The 21,770-nt window shown below is 33.7% G+C and overlaps 1 protein-coding gene across 1 annotated transcript; it reads right to left on the reverse strand.

The window, feature by feature from the left end:
* Positions 1 to 1,952: 1,952 nt before the first annotated feature.
* On the reverse strand, positions 1,953 to 21,284 carry LOC123553006 (pyridoxal kinase-like). Its single transcript, XM_053541715.1, has 10 exons — positions 21,135 to 21,284; positions 17,200 to 17,254; positions 16,170 to 16,277; positions 15,534 to 15,617; positions 13,783 to 13,817; positions 7,608 to 7,693; positions 6,264 to 6,439; positions 4,140 to 4,258; positions 2,932 to 2,998; positions 1,953 to 2,234 (listed from the first exon to the last, which is right to left on the reverse strand). The coding sequence occupies exons 1-10, from the start codon at positions 21,225 to 21,227 to the stop codon at positions 2,122 to 2,124; spliced, it is 936 nt and encodes a 311-aa protein (XP_053397690.1). The 5' UTR covers positions 21,228 to 21,284; the 3' UTR covers positions 1,953 to 2,121.
* Positions 21,285 to 21,770: the final 486 nt, after the last annotated feature.

Here is a 21,770-nt window from a genome sequence, read left to right on the forward strand (position 1 = left end):
TGAAACTTGCTGCTTGCAGTAAAATACATAGTTAAACTTGAAATACAGAACCTGCTTCTGTGAGTAAAAAAGCTGCAATGGTGTTGTTAACACCCACAAATATTTAACAGAAATACTGTTGCAATTCATTATGCAGAAGAACACAAATGTCAAATCTTAGGAACTTCTACAATATAAATCCATCCTTGGTTATCCTTGCTCTGGGAAAATAACAAATACTTTTTTTTTTGTACTTTCAGATTGTGAGAGAGGTTTCAGCAGTTGAAAGTGTAAAGACCACCCACCATTCACCAGTGAGCATGAAAGCGCTTAATGCCTTAACACTCATGGTGTCCATGCAGGGACAAAAAAATGAATGACTTTAATTTCAGTGGTGCAGTAAAGGAATGGCACAGTGCCAAAGACAGACACTTACATGAAAAAAAATGCCTATTTGTTGTTAGTGTTAGTACAAAAGAAGTGGAAGGACATAAGTGTTGTTCGAAAATACTTATAAAAGAAGTGGACATCTGTGCAGTGTATATGATATATTGATGGTTATATGATTATGTGAAAATGTAGAAGTAATGAAATACATGTTGTTGTGTTTTTCTTGCGTATGGTATACTTAAAAAAGCATCATTTGGGTTCGATTTTTTTAAAAAAAATCAAACACGGGAGGGGAAACCCCTCCCGCACCCACCCCTTATCCCACTGCGCAAATTTTACCCCAGCGCCTTAAAAAATTTCTGGGGAAGGGCCTGTGACAATATCACTCATTCCAATATTGTGTCAATGACAATATCACTCAATTCAATAGTGTCAATGTTTCAATATTGTGTCAATGTTTCAATGACAATATCACACTCATTAAAAATGTTACCACAGTACTTCAATATCACTCATTCTAATATGAACACTGGTGCCCCCACTCCTGTCACTTGATGGCTATTTCTGACTGAGTCAAGGCCCATTTTTTACTATATCTTACCAATATGAAGCGGTTATATTATATCACCTCTTTGCATTGTTTTAATACAGTAGAACATGGTTCTGCTATATAATATTTCTTTATTAAAAATATTGTAGTTAAGTGTGTATGTTTCTATGACAACATCACTCATTCAAAATATTAGGTCAGTATTTCTATGATGCTATCTCTCATTCAAAATACTGTACATGTGTTTCTATGTTATTATTCATTCAAGAGTATGATATACTGATGTTTCTTTGAGATAAGCACTCAGTCAAGTGTGGTGTTTCTATGTCATCATCATTCATTTAAATGTGGTATTATTGGTGTTTTCTCATTAAAATGTGTATATTTAGTTGTATCACTCATTCAAGTATGCAGTATCAGTGTTATTTCTGACATTATCATTCATTCAGGCATGGTATATTTGGTGTTTTTATGACACAAACACTCATTCAAGTGTGGTGTGTGTGTTCGGATTTAATGTCTTTTTCAACAATTTTTCAGTCATATAAACGACGGTATGTTAGTTTAGCCTTTGTATGAAACTTTAAAGTAAAACAATACAGTCTATCATTTTTCAAAAGATATCAGCAATATCAATTTCAATGCTAGTTTGTTTACAGCAATTATTTTGTAATTCATTTCCTATTTTGTCCTTTAATGCTAATCCATTAACAATGTGACACTACACAAGAACTTAACTGAAAGAAAAAGTGCTACACATTAAAAATTATTTTACACAATATCACACACATCTTTGAACTATCTTTTAAGGAAATGCCATTGAAGTTATAAGATAAAGCAATACATAACTGTAATACCCTGTCACAAAGTCTGCAATAAGTATAAAACAAAAACAAATATTTCATGAGAACAAGAGCTCCTATTTTAATTTCTGAAGACAATCTTTGTTCGTTAGCACTTCAACTATTTAACGATAACACAAGAATCCATTTTGTTCTAGACAAATACTAAGGATTTTACAATATATTATAACATTATTTTGACCTTAAAACAGAAAAAAATCAAACATTTTGATCACATCATGGTATATCTAAGAAGTCAATCCTGGACCTAAACAATATTTTATAATCACAAAATATCTAATCACAACTTTTTTTTCAATATCACTAAATTAATTCTTTGTCTTCTAAAAAAAACTGTCATCATAACTTTTTTGCCGTAAAATTTATTTTGGGATTTTCAATGTCCGACTTTGACTGTATCAACCGTAATTCCATCTGTGCGGGCGTTGGCTTGTTCCCTGGTCCTGCTACCTCTGAAACATGCAGAAAAACAAGTAAAATAATCACATGTATCTATTATAAGAATATTGTCTGGTTCAAAGTCACACTGACATACTTTTGTCATATGGCAACTTTCCAGTTTACAATGGTGGAAGAAAAGCCTTGGTGTTCCTCTGGGAATTATTTGAGGTACGGTTTAGCACATAGGAAGAATCACCAACCTTATGAGAGAATTCTTCACCCAAAGCAAGATTTCAAACCCTCAGCAAGGGCTCATTATAAGAATCCTTCACTGGTTGAAGGTGTGGATCAGAATTTCTGGCTCGAATGTAACAGTTTAGGGAGTATTTGAGGCTCTGCAAAGTTACCACCAAAACAATTACCAGAGATAGGAGTGTCTTTGCACATAATACACCATTGGTAGATTCTTTTCCAGGCATTATTATACCATATTTACATGTCTACACTTTTGTAATTATCTCAGAACTGGCAGTTATTGCAGGCTCTTCTATAAATACTTTAGGTCAATGACTTGGTCAAGAAGGCCCCTTGAACTTCAGCTTTAATGGTCGTGGAGTAAGTAGCTTGAATGCCACTATAGGCATAACCGCAAGCATGCTAGCCACCTCTGTAGAACCACCAACTTCCAACAGGTCAGATAAATAATTAAATTACTTCTTAAATTAATAGTGATCAATTTGTGGTCAACAAAGGAAAACAAGTTCCTACCCTGGGCAGCATTCAATGTCCTGGTTATAACTGTTTGTACTGTAGAAACTGTCTTCTCAAAGGCAGTCTAAAATATAATTGTAATTCATGGTTGGTTTAAATTAGTCTTCATACTCTTGAAGCATATGTAAACTTCTGCTCAAGTACTACCCCTCTTTGAATTATCTGGCCAGTGCTTCCAGATTAATGAAAGAAACGTATTTTCTGTCGTCAATTCAAGATACTTCTGACACAAAAAGTAATTTAAATTTGGCTTTATCTGTTGGCAGATTGCTATAAAAACATAAGGATATTGTAATAAACATAAACCGCAACATTTCCTTGTAAAAGCCAGAATTATATTGGAGAAAAAATATATTTACATTATCAAAGATATTTAACACTTCTAAAAAAATTCCTACTACCACCACCACAAACATTTCAAATGATGTATAACATTATCTAGATCTGGCAAACTTAAGCTACAGTTTGGGGAAACCCATTACAAACTTATTTGATTAAACAGCAGTGGCTGCCTTTTGAAAGTATATTGAAGAATTTTGATAAAAATTTGTACTTCAGGATTGTACTTATTAACAATAAATTAATACGATATACAAGTTTTAATTTTGTTGGGTTTGATATCACATCAACACAATCATACGTCATATGGCAACTTTTCAACTTCTGAAAGTAGAAAAAGATCCCAGGTGACCATCCGGGGATTGTTTCAAGCAGGAGTGGGTGCCCAGATCGAACCACTGATCTTCTGTAATCCAGCTAGATGATTTCCTCGAAAGAAAGAATTTTACACAACAAGGTTTTGATCACACAGGGATGTGGACTAAATGAGTCAGCAACAGATACCACTGAAATGTATCTGGTAATTTCACTAGGATGTATGTAGTGTGACACAAAATACAGAAATTAACAATATTTTGAGGGTCATTACATTTATAATGCTTGTATCCAACTAGACAAATACAAAACTTTTACTGATACTGAGGCTGTGTACTACACAGGCTGTGAGGTTTGTGACTACAGCCCTAAGAACCAGCATTGATGTTATAGGACGAGGTGCTATCATTCAGGTTATACAGCTGATATGCAATCCCCTTGACCATTGCTTCATGGTATATACCTATTGCTCTCTTCTTGGAAAACCTCCCTACACCAGACTTTTTCTTTCAACCAAAGCCTTTCTTGCCTAGAAGTCTGACAATACTTGCCTTGAGATCATTATCTTTATGCATCCAGGCCATCAAACAGGAAGCAAATAGATCACCAGTACCAACAAATATTGCCTCTTTGTAGGGCATCTCTATTCTATAACATTCCTTGTCACCATCTGAAACAGCAATTTTTGCATATTGCTGAATATTTCTTTACACCAAGGATAAATGATTCAATGCAAGATCAAACTTCCTTTCACTTGTTGAACACCAGAAAAACAATGGATACTTAAGTTTCAATTATGTTCAGTTTTAACTTTGACTTACTTTGTGTGGATTAAGTCTAATGTGTACCTGACCCTTAGTATGGTATTTCGGACATCAAATTATAATGCTGAGTCAAGTTCACCTCCTCTACAGCTGTTTAAGGGACTAACCCACACATTTTAGTTAAAAGGTAATTTCTCTCAAAAATCCATAAAACGTGAGTACTCTGAAAGTGACTAGTGGTACAAACTTGTTGCAGTATATTCTTATAAATAACCAAAAATACTGTGCAGATGGTAGTATAAAACCGTTGCAACACTTTTGACATAATGCAGAAAATTTACATTCCTCTTGCATTTTTACCAGTATCTAACTTTATTTATTTTTACCTACTTTGTCATTTTGCAGTGTCATATATAACCTCCATGCCAAACTTGGTGGAAATGAACATGTTGAAAAATTTCAACCAAACTGTGGGCGAGCAGCTTTATATTTAATACTGTAATTTTTTATATATTGATTTGAAATGAAAATAGAGAACATGTATTATCCCATTCAAGAATTAAAACTGTTTTTAAAGTCTGTTTAACTGAAAGGGAGAAAAGTTCAAACTTTGTAGAATAAAAAAAAAAACAAATTCCACTGAAACTGAAATATAACAGTGAATTGAACTACACTTTTGGTAGTTCTACATGGCTGATCAACCAGAAGTGATGTGTGTATTTATCCAGAAAACCTAGAACAATGCCTGGTAGGCTTTCAATGAGTAGTATACATATTGCTGGGAATCCATTGTATCTTGTTAACGTATCAAGACTTAAATAATCAACGCTACAGTACTGCCTTTCTTAAATTTAAATTTGGCAATACATCGGTTTTAATGCAAAATGTTTCGAAATGATAACATAAAATAGGCAGCAATATAAGGACCCCAACTAATAATAAGTGCATATATTTTAATTGACCATACAACTGAAAATAGGTAAATCTACAACTTCATTAAAATCTGCCAAAATGTCTTTTCCCATAGAATCCAATTCAAAATTGTGAGAATTGATCAGTGGACCAGTATTTTCAAATCAGTCTAAGAAAAAAATCAAGCAAATGAGCTATCTTTTTTATTGGCTGAATTTCCTTTGAATACAATGATAGACTATGGTGATTTGAAAAATATGATTTATTATCATTCTACATTTTTGATCAATATTTGTTTCAAACATGCAGAACTACCTTCAACTCAGGGGAAAATCAATTTAAAACAAAAAAGAAATTCACCTCATTTAAGACAAGGCATATACTAGCTCTCATGGGAACAAAAAATATTATTATCTAAAAAAATATTTATCTTTCTAAAAGGTAAAATTATGCATATCACACTGATAAGCAAAATGGGACAAAACACTTAAAACCTTTTAACTGTAAGACTAAATATTCTTACTCTGATGGACAAAAGATTTTGCATTTTCACTAGTGGCTATGCCAGTCCTGAAAACATTGCTCCTGGTATTCACTCAGTGAAAGAATATCTCAATTTTACATAGAAATAAACAAATATCTAATAATTAAAGGACTGGTTATAAAATCAACGAAATTTTGACTTACTTTTCCACAACAAGCAACTTAGTTACTGACAATCTCCACACATTTCATTAAGGTGAACAAACAAAGTATCTGAATTCTAAGAACTCAGAATATGGAGCAAATGGCTAACATTTAATATTCAAGAAGTCATGGAAGCAGCATAATGCTCTCTACGATAATATGACATAGAGTCTGATGTCATTTGTCATCCACCTTTAAGTCATGTGAACAAGTTGTCAATTACTTGTGAGAATAAATAAGTAGTGGAACAGAATCTAGGAACTCTGGGTAGGCTAATTAACCAGAATTGTCTGATACAATAAACAAATTTACTTTTAACTGAGCTAGCAAGAGCCACAAGTACGTCTTCAGATCCTTTTGAGTCCTTGGAGTCTTTTAGGCCAAGATTTGTGCTACTCAGTACTACAGTTTTTGGTCCCTTGTCATGTAAACACTGCATTGCTTTTAATGCCTCAGCTTCTGATGTGATCTTAATACCTGTTAATAATCTGAAATAATAAAACAGCAAATATTAGATTAATATGGTCCAACTCTCATATGAAGGGCTGCTTCAAGGTAGGAAATAAAATAGAGTCCACCACAAAGTATGATCTTGCTGACATAGTGATGTAACATTTATAGCTCCTTCTAAAATCTTGATTCTACAAGTACATCTACAAAATTTAATCAAGATTAATTGTTTGAAAATGCTTCAATCAACTCTACCTGAACTGACAGATGGATAAATGCTAATTTAAATGCTCCATCTACTTATTGGTGCATTTAAAGAGTGACAATATGTTTTTACAACATACTGACTATATTAAACTGTCTGAAATTGACAATTTGATTCCTTTTTTAGGGGGAGGGATTTTCAATTTAATAAATTGATTTTCAGCAGAAACTGTGAAGGAAAACCATTCAGTCCATCATTTGGCTAGCCAGTTGGACGACTTGCTTACATGAAGACATTTTACACAAAAACATGGCTTCAAACTTACAGAGGTGATGGGCAAGTGACTCCAAATATGCCAGCTGAACAACTTGGCCACATTTTCATACCTTACAAATGAGATGAAAAAATCTCCTGTTTTATTAAGCTCAGGAAACAATCTTCTGTAATAAGAAACCTTGACAAGAAATAATCCTCTACAGTCTTCCATTCATTTGCAACATTAATTTTGAAATTCAAAATACTGAAATGATTCAGAAAACATTCATCTGCAAATACCAATATCATTTCACAGATCATTCATCTGCAAAAAACATCCAACAGCATCATTATTACAGAATATTCATCTACAAATACCAACATCATTTCTATACAACATTCATTTGCAAATATCAACATCATTCAACAGTGGAAATACCTCAACTTACAGTGGAAATACCTCGACTTGGGCTAAGAACCAGGCTGTGACAGTATCTAGCAATAACAAATCAAGCCTATTTTACAAATGCACTGTCACCAGAACACTACCAAAACAATGCGCAAACATGATCTTCATCTTACCAAGTAAGTTTCTGGCTTGTATTAGTAACTATGACTTTAACCTATTACTATAGGAACACTTGGTTAAATTTATTACTGAGTACACATAAACTGGATTAACACAATTATATGAGAAATCTGCACTTTGCTTCAATCTAAGTCCAAAAAATCTGTATAGACCTTACTCTGCTTCAAACTGGTTTGGTGTAACAATGTCAGCCTTTGGTACTATCACATCTCTGTATACAGGCATCAATTCCTCTGGTACATACTGTATACACAAAATATATCAATGTTATCAATGTGACAATAGCAGCTTGGATTAAATCTGTAACTGCTATAAATTGGGCAATACTAAGTAGCTTCATTGGTTTAAATGTATCATTGCTACAAATGGAGCAATAATAGCTTTACTTAAATGTATCATTGCTATCAATGGGGCAATAGTAGCTTTACTTAAATGTATCATTGCTACAAATGGGGCAATAGTAGCTTTACTTAAATGTATCATTGCTAAGAATGGGCTTTACTTAAAATGTATCATTGCTACGAATGGGGCAATGGTAGCTTTACTTAAATGTATCATTGCTACGAATGGGGCAAGGGTAGCTTTACTTTAGGGCTGTCCTTGATTGGGTCTTAGGCATATCGACAATACCGATATATCGGAAGACAAATATCGACGATACATCGATAATTAAGTTAGATTAACAACCGGTTTGTTCTTATGCATACTATATACCTTCCTGTAAATGCTATTTTTAGTTTTACTGTCTACTTTTCATATTTCTGTTTGATTGTGTTGTATTTGTATTTATGAAAATAAAAGAAATAAATAAAATTTAATAGCATCTTTCATTTTTATTTTGCCTTCACCCCTTCTTTGCATTCATCCAAATTTACAACTTTGTGAAATTAAGTTGTTTGTTAGGGTCTGAGTGTTTATTTGGATAGTTTTTCTCTCTGTAAAATATCGATTTTTGAAAATGGGAATCGATAATCAATCGACAAAAAAATATCGTTGATACATCGATATCGTTTCTATCGATGACAGCTCTACTTTATTTAAATGTATCACTGCTACGAATGGGGCAATAGTAGCTTTACTTAAATGTATCATTGCTATAAGTGGAACACAATAGCATAGCTTAAATCTATCACTGCCATAAATGGGGCTATAGTAGCTCAGTTTAAATTGTTTAAGAGAAAAAATGTGTATTAATATTGAAAACCTTAAAGCAGTAACAATTTCCTTGTAAAAACTGCAAATACCTATGCATATTCAATATATATCACACAAATGAGACATTATCATTATTCAACCAGTATTCATTCATATATATAATATCTATATGCTTTTAGTATGGTTTAACTTCAAGAATACTGGTTGATAATGTGGTAATACAAGTTATGTGCAAGTCTGGTTAAAAACAAATCTTAAATGAAGCTTCTATTGTGCAGACAAGGTCAAAATAGCTAATTTTGGCCCTTTCAGGGCCATAACTCTGGAACCCATTAAGGGATCTGGCCGGTTTAAAAAAGGAACCGAGATCTTATGGTGACACAAGTTTTGTGCAAGTTTGATTAAATTCAAATCATAAATGAAGCTGCTATTGTGCAGACAAGGTCAAAATAGCTAATTCTGGTCCTTTCAGGGGCCATAACTCTGGAACCCATAATGGAATCTGGTCAGTTCAAGAAAGGAAACAAGATCTTATGGTAATACAAGTTGTGTGCCAGTTTGGTAAAAATCAAATTATAAATAAAGCTGCTATTGTGCAGACAAGGTCAAAATAGCACGGACGGACGCACGGACCATGGACGAAGGGTGATCACAAAAGCTCACCTTGTCACTATGTGACAGGTGAGCTAAAAAAAAAATCACAAATATTACCAAATCTACAGTATTAGCTGATTACTAACAGATCAAATGTAAGTCTATGCAAAATGTAAGTCACAAGAAGTCTGTACAAAATGTATATAGATAGTCTAATCTTCTTTCCTTGTGACCTTTCTCAATAGCATCCTGTTTACTTTAACTCTACTGCGTTTCAGTATGTATTTGTAGCAGTCTTTCTAAATCTGTTTCTCATGCTAGATAAAAATGGTGGCATGCAAATTTTAAGTCTCAGAAAGAGACAGTGAAAGAAGCAGAAGGGAGTAAATTCAGAGGGTTGTATTTAACAAAGCAAAACTAATTAACAATACTTTTTCTTTTTTTATAGTAGTTATATAGCTATTAATGGGAATATGATTCTCTGAAAATCTGATATTCTAGAAAATTTTGAAATTACTTTATTAAGTGAGTGGATTTTATATGAAATAAAGAACAGCCAGATTTAGTGGTGTTCATCCTATTAGGTTCATATAACTGTTAGTAACATGCAGGTCATTGGGGATACATCTTCTATATGTAACAATGTAATGTTTCACTGACATGCAATGAAAATTTTTCTAAACCCTGTTTAATTTCAAACCGTCGAAGTGGCAACAAACCAAATTATCCACAGAACCATTATAATTGCTGACTTCCATATTCAACTTTCTTACCTAACAGGAAATTTAGAAAAAACTAACAAATGTACGATATAAGCAAACAACATATTAACATAACCCTTTTAATAAAATTTCAAGTCTATCTTTTTATTCCACTGAGAATATAAAACCTAGTATGGTGACCAGTCTAAGAATGTAGCCTTGCGATTGGTCAGTTTCAAATTTGTGCTCAGAGACAACCAATCAGATGATTGGTTTAAATTGCACGAATGATCTCTGGAGTTGTGTGTATGATCTCTAAGGTCATATGTGAGATCTCTGAAGCCACATGTGCAATCTCTGGGATTGCATGTACCATATCTGAGTTTGTGGGTTCAGCCTCTGGGAAAGGCAAACACTCTCCATCATTAGAAATGAGTCTGATGATGTGGAAAAGCTGTCAGTTGACAGCAGAGAACATATTAGTACAAATACAAATTCCAGGAAATACAAATAAGTTAACTGACCAACTGCTACATCTCTGAAATACTGTTGAAAATAGTGTAATACTAATATATTAACCAATCAACAAACATGTTTTCTCAGTATTTTTAAACTATTGTTAGGTCACACCAAACTGATAACCTGTTCGTTGGATTTCCCGCATCAATTTGATGGGGGAAAAAAAAATTTTTTTGACCGCCCGCATCTAGCATATTTTTTGCACTGGGTAGAAATCAGTAGGAACGAAAAACAAGAGGGTCATGATGACCCTGGATCGCTCACCCGAGTAATATGAGCTACATGTTTCAAATGTCAAACTGATGATAAAATATTAAGAAAGTCAGCAGGTCACATTCATGGTCAATTAAATTCAGTTCATCAATATTTCAAGGCTGTATCTTAAAAAACAAAAAAGTAGGTCAGCAGGTCAAGGTCACAATCAAGTGACATCATATTACTAGGAGTCATCAGGTAATTATAATTAAATAGTTTTGGAAATAGGATCAGATGATTTTTTAAGTATTTTTCCAATATAACTCACATAATAACTAAGTGACCCCAGGGCAGGGCCTCTTTTAACCCCAGGGGCATAATTTGAAAAATTTTGGTAGAGGACTACTAGACAATGCATCATAACAAATATCAAAAGCCTAGGTCGTATGGTTTCTGACAAGAAGATTTTTAATGCTTTTTCCTATATAAGTCTATATAAAACTTGGGACCTCCAGGGCAGGGCCTCTTTTCACCCTAGGAGTACAATTTGAACAATTTTGGTTGAGGAACATAAGACAATGCTACAAACCAAAGATCAAAGGTCTAATAGTTGTTGTTTCACACAAGAAGATTTTAAAACTTTTTTCTTATGCAAGTCTATGTAAAACTTGTGACCCCCGGGGCGGGGCCAAATTCGACCCTAGGGGGATAATTTGAACAATCTTGGTAGAGGACCACTAGATGATGCTACATACCAAATATCAAAGCCCTAGGCCATGTGGTTTTGTACAAGAAGATTTTCAAAGTTTTCCCTATATAACTCTATATAAACCATGTGATCACCGGGGCGGGGCCATATTTGACCCAAGGGGGATAATTTGAACCATCTTGGTAGAGGACCACTAGATGATGCTACATACATAATACCAAAGCCCTAGCCCATGTGGTTTTGTACAAGAAGATTTTCAAAGTCTTCCCTATATAACTCCATATAAACCATGTGTCCCCCAGGGCGGGGCCATATTTTACCCTAGGGGGAAAATTTGAATAATCTTGGTAGAGGACCACTAGATGATGCTACATACCAAATATCAAAGCCTTAGGCCATGTGGTTTTGTACAAGAAGATTTTCAAAGTTTTCCCTATATAAGTCTATATAATCCATGTGACCCCCGGGGCGGGGCCATATTTGACCCTAGGGTGATAATTTGAATAATTTTGGTAGAGGACCACTAGATGATGCTACACACCAGATATCAAAGCCTTAGGCCCTGTGGTTTTGGACAAGAAGATTTTTAAAGTTTTTCCTTTCGGTTGCCATGGCAACCAGAGTTCTGCATGGAATTCAATTCTTTGAATAATTTTGAAAGGGGGCCACCCAAGAATCATTCCTGTGAAGTTTGGTGTAATTCTGCCCAGTGGTTTTCAAGAACAAGATTTTTTTAGGAAATGTTGACGGACGGACGACGCACGACTGACACTGAGCGGTCACAACAGCTCACCATGAGCCTTTGGCTCAGGTGAGCTAAAAAGAGTCAATTCCAAAGTTTAAACGCACATTGCTTGTAATTTATCGGAACATCGGAAGAACATGTTCTCTGACACAGACACTGATTCGACCACTTAGTCTTCCTGCCGCACTATCAGTTTATTCGATTAAATATTTGTAATATTCGATCGCTTTAAAAATCGGTCATAACAAAATGGCAGCCCCCTATGTCTTTGTTGTCTCATGCCGAGATGACGAAAGCAACAGCTGTGCTGCAGTTTTACAGAGTTGTTTAGGGCTGCTGCGCTATTAGTCCAAATAATTGTACTCAAGAGTTGAATATCGTTGTCAATATCCCCCTACTCTAGGTAGACAACGTGAAATATCAGAATGTAAAATCGGTCTACACGAGGTCTCATTATTTAGACTACTGCGCTATACAGTAAGATGAATCTTTCCACACATACAGTCGTGTACGCCAACACCAGCATGACACTGACGGGTAGCGGCATTAATTCAACATCCTTAATTTGGTTTGAGTGGTATTGAAGATGATACATGATGATACATCAGAAATTCTAGACATTTGCTCATATGTCACCCAAAAGTGTCAACATTTGTTTTTCACACTTTGTATAGTCGAACCCGCAAAGTGCTGGAATTTCATTTGATTTCTGGCAGTAAAACCCAGCCTGCTGACTTAGCACCGAATAGTACCACCTCAGATTAGCAGGTTCAGTTGAGTGCTGTTGTGATCTGCATTTGTAAAGGATATATGTTGGTCCAGCTCTTCAAGGGTTAAGAGGTCAAATGTCAATGAGCAGAGAAAATTGTTAAGTGATATGGGATAAGTAAGACATTTCAGAATGATAATAACGCTGATATATTTCTTACTTTTATTTGTATGTATCACACATTAAACAATCAACACTCCAAAGAGAATGCTGTCTGAATGTTACTTCACACACATTTGTTTTTCTGGCCTATGAACAGAAACACACTTGATCTGGTGTTAAACATGACACAAGTGATTATTTACTCTTTTTTTTCATCGCTCTTCGCTAGCTTCAATAAATGATAATTTGAAGAAAAAAAATTATTTTTTTTGCGCTCGCTCGCCCCAAATATTTTTGAAAAAAATCCGAAAAACAAGACATCAATTTGGTGTGGCCTTACCTGCAGAATGTCAGTATCAGTAAATCTATGTTCTATAAATAGCTACAAAAATTAACATGTTAGATTTCCAAACCAAAGTTAATACAATCATAAGAGTTTCACACCAATGCCCATAATTTTTAAAAATACTGAATTTCAAAGTAAAAGAGTTTGAAATATTATGATTCAATACACTGATCTAAATATTTTAATTTTAATTAAAAATTGCTTAATCAACAATTACATAAAATTTGGTGGATAATCTTTGAAATAGAGCTCTTACTATAGACTGAGTAAATTCGTAGAAAACAGTAATATCTGCCTGTTAAAGAATACACACTTAGCAGCAAGTTATACTTGTACAGATGATGGTGCTTTATAAACATGATGGTAGGTTTCCAAGTTGCAAATTACCGGTACTCAGTTTGCAAACATTAGATAAAAAGAAATTAAGAACAGATAAGCAAGTTTAAGCAATATTTGTTAATTTATAACAATGAAAAATAAACGTCTACATGACTTACCATTTTACCATTGTCTCCCATTACAGGGTCACAAACTAAAATGAGATAAAGAAAAATTACATATACATTGGTCTGTTATTCTGTGTTCTTGTAAGGAGGTTGCTGCTCTGGACAGGTTTCTTCCATAAGAAAATTTTGTTGGGTTTGTAGTCACACTGACACAGCTCTGGTCATATTGCAATTTTTCCAACTATTTTTTTTTTCGGCTTTTGTTGCTGGAGGAAGACCTCAGGTGCCACTCAGAACATTGTTTCAGGAATGTGGCAACTGGTCAGAACTGCTAACCTTCCATTAGCCAGCTGGTCAGTATCCTCACATGACACACCTAAAGTTAGGTTTCAAACCTACATAAGGGAGAGGCAAGTCAGCATCCTTAACCACTTATGAGTTATAGTTCTTCATCTTCTTATTCACAAAAAGGATAAAGTTTCAAAGCTACAGTATTCAAGCAAAGCAAACCTATACAAAAACTAGCATGTGTCTGTGTAGGACACAATGTGTGCCCCCACTGGTACATATGTCACAAAAAAGGATAAATAATTCAAATGTTTGCAGTCTTAAGGGGGTATACCCACAACAAACATTTTACATAAAAGATTCATTTTTCTAGGACATATACCTTTTGAGCTATTAGTGTCAAAAAGAAAAAAAATCCACTATCTTGGCTATTTCAAGGGCCATAACTCTGTAGTTAGCACTTAAATCTTAAGAAGAATGCTGAATATGCAAGATCATATCGTGATAAGGACTCATGCAAGGTTTCATGAATTTACATCAAGTACTTTTTGAGCTAGGCATGTCATTAGGTGAAAATGTGCACTTCTGGCTATTTCAGGGGCCATAACTCTTTTTTGGGGGGGGGGGGGGGGGGGGCGTGAAGCTGGACAAAAAATAGGAGGTGCACAAGTTGATTATATCATGACAAAGACTCATGCAAAGTTTCATCAATTTATAAGAAATACTTTTTGAGCTAGGTTTGTCACAATGGGAAAATGTGCATTTTTGACTATTTCAGGTGCCATAACTTTAGAAATAGGGGGCTAAGCCAGACGAAAAATAAAAGGTGCGCAAGTTCATATCATGATTAAGACTCATGCAAGGTTTCATCAATTTATATCAAATACTTTTTGAGCTAGGCGCGTCACAAGGTGAAAAACTGAAAATGTGCACTTTTGACTATTTCAGGGGCCTAGGTAGAGCCAGACAAAAAATAAAAGGTGTGCAAGTTCATTTCATGATAAAGAGTCGTGCAATGTTTCATCAATATATATCAAAAACTTTCTGCCCTAGGCGCGTCACAAACTTTTTTCAGATGAACGCACGGACAAGACCGAATCTATATGCCCCCACCACTCACAAAGGGGGCACAAAAATATAACCAAGAAATACCAATTTTCAAATTTAAAAAGGTGTATAATTTTTACAAAATGCAGAAGAATGTAATGGACCTACTTACTAATCTCTGTCATTAGTTAGATTTTGCTTTTACTATAGCATGTAAGGAAAATATATTAAAAAGTATCTGGTTGTAGATGCTGATGGGAACTGTTTATGCCGAGGCGCATTACCACCTAAACAGTCATCCTGAAACCAGATATTTCCATCTGCACCTACATCCTGTGAAAGAATCTTATAAATAATACAAAAGATATATTCTATTTATTTTGTCTGATGCCATGGTAAAAGTAACCAAATATGCTTTCAGCAGTGCATGTGTTTTTTAAGATATTTAATTAACTACTTATCCTTACCATACATTATTCCTGGATTACTGTCCCTGATATCTTGTATTATCTCCCCTACCTTCAACAGGAATGACTTTGATCCAATATAACCTGTGATATATAAAACATGAACTAGAATACTGTATCAACTCAAAAACTAAAGTTGCCTGAACATATTATCTTTTCTCAAAAGGCAGGACCCTGATTTAATTTATAGAAACTGACATACATTTCTACTAAAATGACCAAACCTGTTGTCACACATTTTTAATTATATCTACTTCACAACAAATATACGACTTTCTTGTTTAGCAATTCAGGCATTTGCAAATAAACTATGATGTGGAGGAATTTTTCTGTGACACAATTATTAGCCGATTCAGCACTTATTCTGATACAGACAATTTATTCTTGCCCTCCTGCTAACAAAATAGGAAGTGTAAGTAGAAACAACAGAAATACTGAGCATACACAATCACACCTGAAATTAACACAGTCACCAAAAATCAGGCTTATACAGACAAACTGGGAACTGAATATTTCTACGTTTTTATATTAACACGTTTTGTAAATTGTCCCAGTCTATCCGGGCTTAATTACCACAAAGTGAGCTAGCACTGAGCACTTAAAGTTAAAGCATCACTAAATAGGTAGTGAACATACCCGTAATTAAATGTGAGAACTGTCCATGTATATTGTTCTGTTTGAGACCATCATATAAACATTCTATATCTTCAGCATTCAATACTTGCCCCTTGAAGCACTTGTACCCTGCAAATAATAAAATGTATTCAGATGATGCAGTCTAACTTGAAAATTAAACTTAAGGTAGTTCTGCACGTCTGATAAACTGGAAGTAATGGCGTAACATCATTTATCCGGAAAACCTAGAAAAAAGCCTGGACTCGGCATATGGAAACGAAAATCATTTTATAAATTAATGGAAATCCCTAGGTAAATGTATTAATACAACAATGTTACTATCTATCTAAAGATAAAATATGATATCAAAATGCTTGGCAAGTTAAATCATTCTAAATAATGTCTTAAAATCAGCTTGAAATGTGCAGATCAATTTAATGTTGAGCAATTTATCTCAAAAACTAGCAAATGAACCTATACATTTTATTTCACCAACAGTTTCATTCAAATCTACATTATATAAAGATTTCTGTTCGCGAAAATATTACAAAATTGTGATTTTCCCATAGACTCCCATTATAAAAACTTATGTTAAGTCTAAGTTTTTCAAATTAGACTAGCAAAAAATCAAGCATACTACCCTATCTGTTTATTTGCGGAATTTTATTAGTATATTCTGAAGTTCTGAAAAACCAGCGTTTAATCAAATTCTACATTGTAGAAATATTTTGGATCTGAACATGCAGAATTACCTTAAGTGTAAAATAACAAATGTAAGATAGTAAGCAGACATTAAAATTAATGGTGCTTTAAAGAATTTTAATTCCTGCACCTATATAAAAACATTTACTCTTTTGACCAAATGGTGACCATGTGACAAGTACATAAGTTCATGTACTACCTGTACATTATACTTGAACAAACTGTATCTCCGTAAAATCCTTTTACAAGCATTCTACTTCACTTCTCAATGAAAAAAACAGTGAAAATAGGCTTTTTTCATTGATATTGCAAGAAAGAAAGATTTTCTTACAAGCTTCCATGTTCTTACCTGTATGATTTGACAACTGGACTGAGTTGACTGGACAGACATCAAAGCCATGAATCTGTAATACATGAAAAAGAAGTTTGTTTCTATTAACCCTTAACCTACTAAATTTCTAAAATGAACTGGTCCATCATTTATTTTTGGCAATACCATTTATTACTCAAAGAGGTGTTCACTGAAAATTTACTGACTGAATAGCGAACAGTGCAGAACATGATCAGCCTGCATGGATGTGCAGGTTGATCTTGGTCTGCACTTGTGGCAAAGGCAGAATCACTTGCCGCAAGCAGGCTAAAAGTTGAAGTACAACCTTAATGTGTAGTGAAAACATTTATAAATCATAACATGTAAAATATTTTTAACTAAAATAATATTTTTATTACTCATGAAACTGAATATGCACAATCTTATTTATACTTTAAATGAGTCATAAATTTTCAACTTAAAAGTTTATGACCGATAATTTTAGTATAGAAGTTATGTAGAGATAGAACCTATTGCTTTGAAATGTATGCAGATGTCCATATATTTCTTTAAAAATATATATATATATATTTACAATACTTTAACCATAGTTATGAGCATTTTATATTTTGATACAAAAGAAAACTTTGTAATTAAAGAAGTATAGCTCTTTTTGGGCAAGTAGTGCTAAAATATAAAAGGGACATGATATATCGGATATTTTCTATTTGGGTGTATTTCATTTTACATTCAACAGTGATCTTGACTGCTAAACAATGATACATTATACTGTTCGCTAAAAATACAGAACATCTGTAACAGTCTAATAACCTTCAAATACATGCTGTAACAGAACGCAAATATTTAAGGTGCGACCGGGACTTGAACCCAGGACTTATCAGGCTCACACACTATGGCAGATATTCAACCACACTATAAATTCATGTTAAAATGCTTCTGTTATTAAAATCACATGAATTCCTTTGAAATAACTAGCAAATTTCCTATAAAATTCAGTGTTTTTAGATTTGATTAAGGGTTTGCCATTTCATATACCCAAGCCCTGTATTAAGATATTCTGAAGTGGGATCCATAAATTCAAGCATAAAATATGCATGCATTCATGTAATAAACTTTTAATTTTTTACATGAAACATAAGCAAAGGACTCAGTCACTTGTCTGAAAACAAGATTGATTAAACAATTAAACCCCTTATGTGCAGGGTTGTAGTAATGCTAATGCTAATGCATTAGTAATGCATTATTTTTTTCAAATAATGCCAAGTAATGATTAATGCCACAGTTTTAGCATTAAAAATAATGCTAATTTAATGCCAAAGTTAGTAATGCTAATGCTTAGCATTACTTAGGCATTATTTTCTGTATCACTGGAAAAAACACAATACATAATTATGTATGCTGTTATTTATACAGGTTATAGCAGTTCTCTAATAGATTGTTGTATGATTTTATTAAACTGTCTAATGGTATAATTGCCTTTTCTTTTCAGTGTACACCTGAAAGATTTTGAACTATACATTTAAAACCTGTGGCAGCTCCAAAGTACAAATTTATAATAACCCTTAAAGTGTGGCATAATTAGTTTTGTTAACCAAAATATCAAACAGAATATATTGTTATCTTTTGACACCTTTTTATCAATTAGCAGTATGCCACTGAAAGTGATGTTAAAGATTTTACATGTCATGTCAAATTAGGCTGTTAGGGAACCATTAAACAGGTACTTGACTTTCTCTTACAATTACAATGCTCATTAACGCTGTACTTCAACATACTGGTAAGTATTTTTTTATAAAGTAATGGTAAAAGAAAAATTCAGATATAATACAAGAAAGTCATACATGTATTTAACTATAGATGACCTAGGTAAACTAAAATTATTAAATGAAAAACAAACAAATAGTGTATGTGATTATAACATGCAATGATTCACAAAAAGTAATGCTAATGCACCCTATGAAATGCTAATTTTATGCATTATTTTGACAAAAATGAGTAATGCTAATGCTAATTTAATGCCATTTTTTTCTAAGTAATGCTAAATTAATGCATTACTTTTGCAAGTAATTATTAACAAGCCTGCTTATGTGCGCTAAAATCCATACCACAAGGATATGCAGAGCGACTAATGTGCACAACCCAATGCATGCTAACCAAGGTTAGTCCAAATAATAGGACGTTTCGGGACAGCGTGATAATTTTTAACTTTTGACTGTCGCTGTCTCCGTCACGTCTAAACTTATTCTGCATATTTCTGTTAGGAAATCCTCAAAGAAATCCATTGGGAACGTTTTATGGTGCATGTACAAAGGTTTTGTAATGATTATATCTCTGATAATGGATTTTTGTTGACTCTAAAGCATAAACATGCCTCGCTGACATTTTATGAATGTATATTTTGTGATTTGTTTTTGCAATTTAGTGTCATCGGCAGTCTGCTGTTTACTGAAACCGGTGTCAGGGTAGATATCTCCTCGCACATGTCACATCATATTTTCGAAGATTTAAGTCTCTTATTTAAAATTATAAATTAAATTCAACCCATTTGAAGTTTCTACACCAGTATTAATTTATTAAAGCAAGTAAGTCTGACCAGTATATTAAGACCTTTTTGGATTTTTTAATGTCTTCATTTTCCTAACAGTAAAATGCAGATACGGGTTAGGGTTAGAGGGATGACAACTATGAAATATCAGATCATAAAATAAGTCATCCCGATAAGTAAACAGGTCAAATGGGTAAGGCTAAACCAAGCAGGGTTGGCATAAAAGCGGGAAATACTAGTTTTTACCAGGGCAGTGGGAAATACAGGAAAATAGTGGGAAATACAGGTATTTCCCGGGGAAATAGTGGGGAAAAGTCAACATCTCATTGTATGAGCAGAGACTTAAACAAATGTAATTCAGTTAACATGAAATATTTCTCTCAATTAAAAAGAAATATAAATATTCTTTTTAAGCACTACATGTACTAAAATCAAGTCCTAAATATTTATTTCAATTTTTTTTTTCTTTTTTGTTTACCAAAAATGCCTATTACTATTGAGAATCAGAGCATCACATTGTGATGCCTAATTATACATTATTAACACCTTTTCACAATAACTGGGACTAATGCTCTTTTCACACTATGTTGGCCCCTCATTTGTCATAATCAGTTACCTGTACAATGTATAGGTAATCTATAAGCCTGAAGCTGTATTTGTCTAACTGGTAATACAATGCATAATCTAGCTTCAGCTCTGCTGATTTCTTATCATGGTCACTAATCGTGGTGACTGTCTGATGGTATCTCACTCATATCACATAACCAGTTAGATTTTGTAAGTGAAAGGGTAAACACGAAGAGGTTCAAACCAAAGGATCCAGTTTGGGATTTTTACGATGTTTATGAAGATGGTTCTAAAAAGACTGTGACTTGTAAAGACTGTAAGACAGTTGTAAGTGGCAAGAGTGATCGTTTAAGAGCACATACAGCAAAATGTAATGGACCAATTGAGTGTTCCACTCCTAGCCAGTCAGACCATGCATGTATTGAACTAGCATACATTTGTTTACTTTTAATTTATTGATGTGACTAAAATGTTTGCAAATTTATTGAATTAATTTATATTAAAAAGTAAATTTTCATGCCAAAAATTTTCAAATATTGAGTATTTCCCACATTTGTGAAATTTGGATCATTTCTCGGGATGGAATTAACGGGAAATACCTGTGGTAATTCCCGCACCCGGGAAATACTTGCCAACCCTGAAACCAAGGTATGACAAACACACCATGGAATCTGTGAATAGTCAAGCTTAAATCTTATTTACAATAAAAAAGTTAACTTTTCTGTTATTTATTTTTCAAAACTATTTGTGCAGTAATGGACAAAAAAGGAAAACAATTTGTTTTGTACAACGACTCCTGTCTGTACGAAGACTATTACACTGAGGCTTTTATCAGGCATACCTGTAAAGCAAACGAGGCACACTTGTTCCCGACATACCCTGACACAACTGTACTTTGAATGGATAAAACCTGATTTTGTTGTAGGGCTGACATGCTTTGCGTTTTGAGAAATTGTCTCACAAAAATATCAACAACCGCGGGGAAGGTCGTCCAAAGTTGAAACGGTGTTAACGTAAATTTCTAACCGAACATTTTTTCGGTGGTTTAATACCACTAAATCATTTCTGCCTAACAAAGGTTACAACACACTAAATAGCTGTCCTTCTTTATTATATATAGAATTGGCATATTTTCAATGGCAGCATACATCAAGACCTATTTTAAATGTCTAAAACTTACATTTTCTGTTATATTATTATATATCAGTTCTGAATAAAAATCAAAAGAAAAGTGGGGGTCGTGTTTGATGCAAGAAAAGTATTTTTAGTCAAACAGACAAACCGCAAAATCAGCTGAAACATGAGACCCCAAATTGTAGTGGTGGTGTATGATCTAAGTTTCCATGACAAATTCTGTCATGTTATTATTTCATTATGAAAATGCTAACTACATGTCAAGCATAGACCTGTTGTGTGATTTCAGCAAAAAAAAAAAAAAAAAAAAAAATGCAAAGAAAATAGGGAAAATAGCTCTACA

Source organism: Mercenaria mercenaria, chromosome 4 (assembly GCF_021730395.1).
Source record: "Mercenaria mercenaria strain notata chromosome 4, MADL_Memer_1, whole genome shotgun sequence".
NCBI lineage: Eukaryota > Metazoa > Mollusca > Bivalvia > Venerida > Veneridae > Mercenaria > Mercenaria mercenaria.